General features: G+C 56.2%; 3 protein-coding genes and 1 pseudogene across 3 annotated transcripts, besides 5 other annotated features; all 4 read right to left on the bottom strand.

Annotated features, from left to right (window-relative positions):
* Nucleotides 1–7,936: part of a sequence feature (heterozygous, Esmeraldo-like haplotype) that runs on past both edges of the window.
* Tc00.1047053507537.40 (metacaspase, putative) lies at nt 291–1,367 on the bottom strand (the record flags this gene model as incomplete). The annotated part of the gene is made up of 1 exon (XM_800860.1): nt 291–1,367. One exon carries the CDS (start codon nt 1,365–1,367, stop codon nt 291–293), a length of 1,077 nt encoding a protein of 358 aa, XP_805953.1.
* On the bottom strand, nt 2,056–4,413 carry Tc00.1047053507537.30 (cysteinyl-tRNA synthetase, putative; the record flags this gene model as incomplete). The annotated part of the gene is made up of 1 exon (XM_800859.1): nt 2,056–4,413. One exon carries the CDS (start codon nt 4,411–4,413, stop codon nt 2,056–2,058), a length of 2,358 nt encoding a protein of 785 aa, XP_805952.1.
* Nucleotides 4,509–4,537: a microsatellite.
* Nucleotides 4,539–4,571: a microsatellite.
* Nucleotides 4,572–5,852, bottom strand: Tc00.1047053507537.20 (cysteine peptidase, putative; the record flags this gene model as incomplete). Its single annotated transcript, XM_800858.1, has 1 exon — nt 4,572–5,852. The coding sequence occupies one exon, from the start codon at nt 5,850–5,852 to the stop codon at nt 4,572–4,574; it is 1,281 nt and encodes a 426-aa protein (XP_805951.1).
* Nucleotides 4,616–4,639: a microsatellite.
* Nucleotides 4,755–4,780: a microsatellite.
* On the bottom strand, nt 6,296–7,705 carry Tc00.1047053507537.10 (annotated as a pseudogene).

Below are 7,936 nucleotides of genomic sequence, written 5' to 3'. Positions count from 1 at the left end.
ACCACCTCGAGAATAAACACTTAAGCTTACATGTGTAAGTACACACACATGCCGGAAAAAATTTTTATCACACGGCTTGCACACAATTAGCGAAGCAAAAGCCAGTTTAAAACGGACTCCCCAACCCTCCGCTGGATGGTTATCGACGCCCACACACATGTATCAAAAACAATACAGTAAAGCCATAAATAATCAAAACACAACAAAAAAAGAAAAACAAACAAACAAACACATGCTGTTTTCCAGGCAGTTAGGCCGCGGTCCAAAGCCCCACAAACAATGGCCACAAGTCATGTGGCGACGGCTGGATCCACCTCAAAGGTCGTCATGAGCGAAAACTTCTGCTGTAAATTGATTGGCTTGGATGCACTCAGCTGAGGCACCTGAGTGAATCCCTTTCTTCTCAGCATGTCACGGGTGGCAATAAGCATATCTTGGTACGACATATTACCGACTTTGAGTAATGTGTGCACCAGACACTGTGTGGCTGCCCCACCAGCACCTGACGCGCACGTTCCACATGTAGCCGCGTTGCTCACGTCAGCGGACGTCTGCTCGTCAGCACAACCGGATATCATCAGCACATCCCCGGCACAGTCGTTTCCCTTGCGAATACGCTGCATGTGACCGGCGACGCTTCTGCGCAAACTCCTGCTGCCCACAAACGTGTACGGCAGGTCAAGCATGGAGCCAGAGTGGCAGCAGTCAAATACGACAGTGAGTCGCACTCCTTGTGGCAATCCCGAGAGGAGAATTCCAAAAACGTCGTTGTCAAGAATGCAGCCTTCGGTCGCAAAGTCGACAGGGGCAAGGCATTGATCAAATTTCTCCTCCGTGTCGCTCGTCGCACGGGTCTGCGTGCAGTGACCGGAATACTGCATGAAGAGCACATCACCCGGTTTTGCACCCCTAACAAGCCACGCCATGTAGCGCACAATGTTGTCACGTGTGGGGAGGCCGTTGGCCCCCGGGAACCCCCTCTCATCCACAAGTATGCTCATCTCGTCGATGGGAATTCTTTTCCTCTGAAGTGTGGCAATTATTTGTTTCACATCATTGCAACAGCCGGAGAGCTCGGCACTGGTGCCGTAGTAGTTGATGCCGATGAAAAGGGCACGAAAGGTGCCGCTCACATGGGTTCTCGTCTCCCACGGCTTAAAACCCCTCGTCACCTCCGCCTGCTGGAAGAACTCCTCGAAATCAACCCTCGGTGGGCGTTCCATAAGACCAAGGTACTGGACAATATACGGGGCTGCAATCTTGATAAGGTTCAGTCCGATTTCCATGTAGTTGATTGACCCCGGGGCTTCACCCGGCTTCAGCACTGTGCTGCACAGCTTTAACAGACAGCCAAAATCAAAGCCCATTGCTCTTCTTTCTTTTCAGAGACGTGTGGATATATGCCAACTCAGTATTTATGTTGTCTCCCCAACACTCCTTCCTTTTTCTTTTTCTTTCCGTTTCGGTGGCCTCGTCGGGTGGGCTAGCGCGGAAATATCTCAAGGTGTGTGTATTCCTCCTAGTGGTGTTGGTGGCATACAAGCGGAGCGCACCCAAATGCATCCGCGTATACATGGAAGGAGTGCAAGAGACAGAGAGGGCGGGAGATGCACAGCAGCCAAAACAACAACAGCAAGGACGCATACATGCAGGCGGGCAGTGGAAAGGGGAGGGGGATCATGTGCCTCTGCGAGGGAGGCCCCGACAGATGCGGCAGACACACACACACAGCGACAGGGGGAGGAAGATACGAGTAAAGATTATGTTTCTTCCTCCATGCTATTTCAAAGGAATTTCTCCCACGGCTCTTTTCGACCCTATTGCTGGTTCCGGCCGCCCTCCGCGTCACCTCCCCCCACCACTCCCACCGCCGCTGGCGAGGAGGACACAACGCCGTGGTGTTGTTGTTCTCCCCTTCCCCACCTTACATTATTCCCTTTATTTTGTTTCCTCCCGTCTCCCCCTTTTTGTTCAGCGCTCTTCTTTTCTTCTCTCTTTCCTTCATCCTCCTCCCAAAAAACGCACGCACGCAGGCCATGGCGCAAGACGCGCCCGTCAGAGGCTTTCGAGGGCCTGGCAAAGCGATGCCAATTCCTTCTCCTGCTCCGCCAGCCACCCCTCGCCCCCTTTCGCAACAAACTCCTCGTGGACCTTCGCGTACCGCGCAAGCTCCTTTGCGAGTTTCTTCTGCTCCTTCTCGCCCAACGCCTCGCCTGTCGCGCGTCGCGTCGGGAGCCCCGTGGCTTCATCAAAGGCGGCGTACTTTTTTTCCTCTGTGTCTCGCGTGCTAAAGTACCTTATCGGAGTGCACGTGTACTGGCGCCACTTCTCCGTCAACTTCCGTTTCGTCTCGATCTGATTCTCAAGCCTTGTGCGCCGCTCCGTTGCTTGCTGCGCCCGTCGCTCTGCCACTTCGCGTTGGAGCACAGCCACATCGTCACTCTTCCACGTCGTTGGACCAGCAGGGTTGTCCTCAATGCGAATGCCCGCAGGCACCAGCCACTCGTCGCGGACTGCGTCACAGAGCGGCAGGAACGTCCCGGTGCACTTCTCCACCTTGGCCGCATCACGCACGCCGTCACGGAAGCGCAAGAGAGCGTCCATGACCGTTAGAAGCCGATCGTCGGAGCCCTGCTGCGTGGCAAAGCCAACCATGTCGTTCCCTTCTACCACCCCAAACACCTGCAAAATGCGTGTGACGTAGCGGCCAACCTTCCGCACGAGCGTCGCGCTCGGACGCTCCCCGCTAAGGAGGTAATGATTTGTCGCGCCCACGAGCCCCATGACGGAATCCATGGCGGCGGGAGTGTCAAAATTATTCTGCAATGCGCCATGTACGGCGTTTTCGGCCGTTAACCACGTTTCTTGTAGACGGCGGTCGTGGCCGTTCAAGCCCTGCGTCTCGCCCCAGTTGTCCTTCCGTAAGACAATATCGACACTGCCAAAGAACGCACGTAGGACACGTTCCCTCTCTTTTGCCTCTTCAATGCTCTGATCCGAAAAATTCATCGGTTTCCCCCAGTGATTTGCAAGAAACAGCAGTCGCATTACACGTGGTGTTACATCGAGTTCATCAAGTGCTTGCCGAATGGTAATGAAGTTCTTCAGGCTTTTGCTCATTTTGAGACCCTTAATATGTAAGTGCCCACAGTGCAGGAAGTAATTTATCCACTGGTGTTGCATGTGACATGCCTCACTCTGCGCACACTCGTTGTCGTGGTGGGGAAATTTCAGATCCCAACCGCCGCTGTGCACATCGATGTTCGTGCCGAGTATGTCCGAAGCCATGACGGAGCACTCAATGTGCCATCCAGGGCGTCCCTCTCCCCACGGCGACGGCCAACGCGGCTCACCAGGCTTCGAGAACTTCCACAAGGCAAAATCATTGGCGTTTCGCTTCTCACCGGCAACTCCAACAGTCAACGCACCCTCCCCCTCCGCCATCTCCGCCTCCGTCGCGTCGTTCTCGCCACTTTCACTCACGGGCTTCAGTTTCGGGTAGTCGTGCCCGGCACGCAAAAAGGCGGTGGTGTCAAAAAATATGGAACTCGTTCCACGGTATGCAAAACCGTTGTCCATGATCTTCTGAATGAAGTCAACCACCTGTGGTACATACTCCGTCACACGTGAGACAACGTCGGGGTCGCGGACGCCGAGACGTCGCATGTCCTCAAAAAAAAGACGTTCATACAATCGCGCGTGATCCTCAAAAATGCTTTGGTCCGTCACATACTGTCCCTCGCGCTCATCCAGCAAATCACCGTTTATCCCAGAAGCCGCATTAAAAAGTTCATCAAAGTTACCAGAGGCAGTCGCCGATGCAATACGCTCCCTTGTCTTCTGCAACTGGGACTCCTTTAGCGCAAGTTCCATCTGCTTCTCCTCACGCTCCGCCTTAATGCGACTTGGTGTTTTGTCCGGCAGCGGTTCTGACAACTTGATTCGGGCCAACTCAAGTGCCTCAACTGCCGCCGTTTCCGCTTCGGCCGTAAAGGCGACAAGCCGCGCCATGTCACTTCCCTGCAAGAAATCTTCACGAAATCGCTTTAACAATGCCGAAATACGTGCTCGCTTGATAATTTTATCGTCAATATCAGTAATGTTCATCTGATACACCACCTGATACCCAAAGTAGTCCTCCATGATACGACGCAGTATATCAAAGGTGAGGTAGGCGCGGGCATGGCCCATGTGAGAAAGCTCATAGACAGTAGGCCCGCACGCGTACCACCGCACCAGCCTCCCCTCACGTGGGGCAAACGGCTCGACGCTCTCCGTCAACGAGTTCAGCACTCGAAGGCCCTTCGCGTCATTCTGCACTGGCGGATACCACGGCGGATGCCGCGGCCGCCGCACGGGTTCTGTGACCTTCAGTCCCCCCACAACCTGCGGCTGCTGCTTGCTGGTGCTCATGGCGGCAACGGGGACGAGCGGCAAAACAAGATGAAATGCACGAAATAATCGCGTGGCTACTGGCTACAAAAACAAAAGAAACACAAATACTAACAACACACACACACAAACACAAACACACACAGAAAGAAAGTAAAAAAAAAAAAAAAAAAAAAAAATTAAGCTTGAACCTCACACCTACAAAAATATCCCCCCCCCACCCAAAAAAAAAAAAAAAAAAAAAAAATAATCATCACAAAAGCAGTACGGCAAAGGAAGCACAGCAGCCAGCACACCCACACAGACACAAACACACACAAAAACAATGAAAGAAAAATACCCAGTAAAAAGTAAAACACGTCAAAAAAAAAAAAAAAACAAAAAAAAACGCCACAAACACAAAACACCAAAACTAAAACCACAACAATAGAAAAAATACGAAAAAACCCATGCTTGGCAGCGGAACTCGCCTCCTCCTTGACAAGGCACTGGTTCAAGCCCTTTGCAATGCGGATGTAGCCTTCCTCGCCCCACTGCGTGGTCCACGAGTTCTTGATGATCCAGTACGGCACTGCGGCGCTGTCATTGTAGCCGACGAGAAGAACGCCGTGATCCAGCTGCTCGGAGACGCAGCTCGTCATAACGCCGCCCGTGTAGGTCATCCAGCTGCTGGCGTCGACGGCAACGGCAACCGGGCCATTGACTGCAAGCCATGCGGCTATTTGGGCCTCGTCCTGAGGTAATTCAACGTGACCGGTAATCGTGGCACCCACCGTGTGGCCTGACGTCGTGCACGGCGGCGATATCCCCTCGCCCGACGCATAAGGGTAGCTGTCCTCCGTGTACACGGCGCCGTTATTCTCCTGCACAATCCACTCAAAGGCGTTGTTCATCAGGCCACCACTGCAGCCAGAGTCCGTTTTGTCGCACGACACGAGCATCTGCTCCGACAGGTTCGTCAGCGGGTGGCCGGCAAGAAACCACTGGCACTCAACGTTACCAATGGCGGAGAAGGCCCAGCACGAACCGCATTGGCCCTGGTCCTTGACGGCTGTCACGGCGCCTCTCGCACGCCAATCCACTGCCGCGGGCGCGCCAACTACCTCCACCTTCACCGGCACTCTCGCGCGCTCCTGCGCCGCCGCAAAGTGCGCCGCGCCGTTGTGGTAGCGGGACCGGAATTCCTCGCGCGTGAGGTCCGAGAAGGGCGTGACGCCGAAGGTCGCGTGTGGGTTTGCCGCGGCGTGCAGCCTCGCAAGAAACAGGTTCTCCCTGAACACGCTCAGGCGGAACGCCTCCTCCGCGGCGCTCTCGTACACCCTGCCATGCTTCTGCTTGAATTCTGCGAATTGCGACGTCAGCGTCTCCTCCGCATGCAGGCTCGCCGTCGCCGCGGGGACGAGGCACGCCATGACGACCAGGACGGCCGCGAGCAACAGCGCACGCGCCCAGCCAGACATTACTGCTTGTGTGGGTGTGTTTCCTTCCTTGTGTGCCTTCAACAGCGTCACCTTCAGACTGTGGTGGTGTGCGGGCGTTGACGTGGAGAGAAGAAGCATGCGCGCGTGTATGTGCACGCCGCGGCAAAGGAGCGTTGCCACGCCACCCCGCCCCGCATGGTCGGGTGACAGTCGGGGACGGCGGTGGGTTCAGCCACAGTGGGGAATGCTCGGGCGCTCAACAGAAGCATATAATAGAAAAAACACCACGCGTGGCTGAGACGTCGATCGCGGACACATATTTGCAGTTGTGCACAAAAAAGAAAACACATACATGGAGCAAATCAATAAACAATCCACTCCACTGGGACTTATTTGCCCAGTGTGCCGCAGCACCGACGCTCGCTCAATAATAATAAAAAAGTAAAATGAGAGAAAAGGCAGCATCAGAAACAAAGAAGTGCCCTCAGAGGCGGGCGATGACGGCTGTGGTATGGCTGATGGCGACGCTGCCTGTCCACGTCGGCCCAGTCGGCCACTGGAGCTGGAGCCGCAGAAGAACTCAACGGAGCCTCTTAAAAGCCGGTTGCATTTGTTGAGAGGAACAGAGGACCTCACCGATGGGGCCGCTGCAGTGCGTACTCGTAAGGAAGACTTCTTCTGTGAGAGTCTCAGCACCGCACGTGACAATGGCAGAGACGCCGCTGGTGGTCAGGAGACACTGACCGGTCGGTAACGTCACGTTCTCGCACCCGACAATGCACGCAGCGTCAGTGCAGGACATCTGCACAAAGTACGATGGGGACGGTCCTGGGGCACTTGTGGTTGTCGTGGTGGTTGGCTCGGGAGTGGGTCCCGGGACCACCGACCACCGCGGAGCTCGCCTCCTCCTTGACAAGGCACTGGTTCGAGCCCTTTGCAATGCGGATGTAGCCATCCTCACCCCACTGCGTGGTCCACGAGTTCTTGATGATCCAGTACGGCACTGCGGCGCTGTCATTGTAGCCGACGAGAAGAACGCCGTGATCCAGCTGCTCGGAGACGCAGCTCGTCATAACGCCGCCCGTGTAGGTCATCCAGCTGCTGGCGTCGACGGCAACGGCAACCGGGCCATTGACTGCAAGCCATGCGGCTATTTGGGCCTCGTCCTGAGGTAATTCAACGTGACCGGTAATCGTGGCACCCACCGTGTGGCCTGACGTCGTGCACGGCGGCGATATCCCCTCGCCCGACGCATAAGGGTAGCTGTCCTCCGTGTACACGGCGCCGTTATTCTCCTGCACAATCCACTCAAAGGCGTTGTTCATCAGGCCACCACTGCAGCCAAAGTCCGTTTTGTCGCACGACACGAGCATCTGCTCCGACAGGTTCGTCAGCGGGTGGCCGGCAAGAAACCACTGGCACTCAACGTTGCCAATGGCGGAGAAGGCCCAGCACGAACCGCATTGGCCCTGGTCCTTGACGGCTGTCACGGCGCCTCTCGCACGCCAATCCACTGCCGCGGGCGCGCCAACTACCTCCACCTTCACCGGCACTCTCGCGCGCTCCTGCGCCGCCGCAAAGTGCGCCGCGCCGTTGTGGTAGCGGGACCGGAATTCCTCGCGCGTGAGGTCCGAGAAGGGCGTGACGCCGAAGGTCGCGTGTGGGTTTGCCGCGGCGTGCAGCCTCGCAAGAAACAGGTTCTCCCTGAACACGCTCAGGCGGAACGCCTCCTCCGCGGCGCTCTCGTACACCCTGCCATGCTTCTGCTTGAATTCTGCGAATTGCGACGTCAGCGTCTCCTCCGCATGCAGGCTCGCCGTCGCCGCGGGGACGAGGCACGCCATGACGACCAGGACGGCCGCGAGCAACAGCGCACGCGCCCAGCCAGACATTACTGCTTGTGTGGGTGTGTTTCCTTCCTTGTGTGCCTTCAACAGCGTCACCTTCAGACTGTGGTGGTGTGCGGGCGTTGACGTGGAGAGAAGAAGCATGCGCGCGTGTATGTGCACGCCGCGGCAAAGGAGCGTTGCCACGCCACCCCGCCCCGCATGGTCGGGTGACAGTCGGGGACGGCGGTGGGTTCAGCCACAGTGGGGAATGCTCGGGCGCTCAACAGAAGCATA

This window comes from Trypanosoma cruzi (assembly GCF_000209065.1).
Source record: "Trypanosoma cruzi strain CL Brener chromosome Unknown tcruzi_1047053507537, whole genome shotgun sequence".
Taxonomy (NCBI): Eukaryota; Euglenozoa; class Kinetoplastea; order Trypanosomatida; family Trypanosomatidae; genus Trypanosoma; species Trypanosoma cruzi.
The sequence above is the reverse complement of the archived record's forward strand: the minus strand, read 5'-3'. Positions and strand labels throughout refer to the sequence as shown.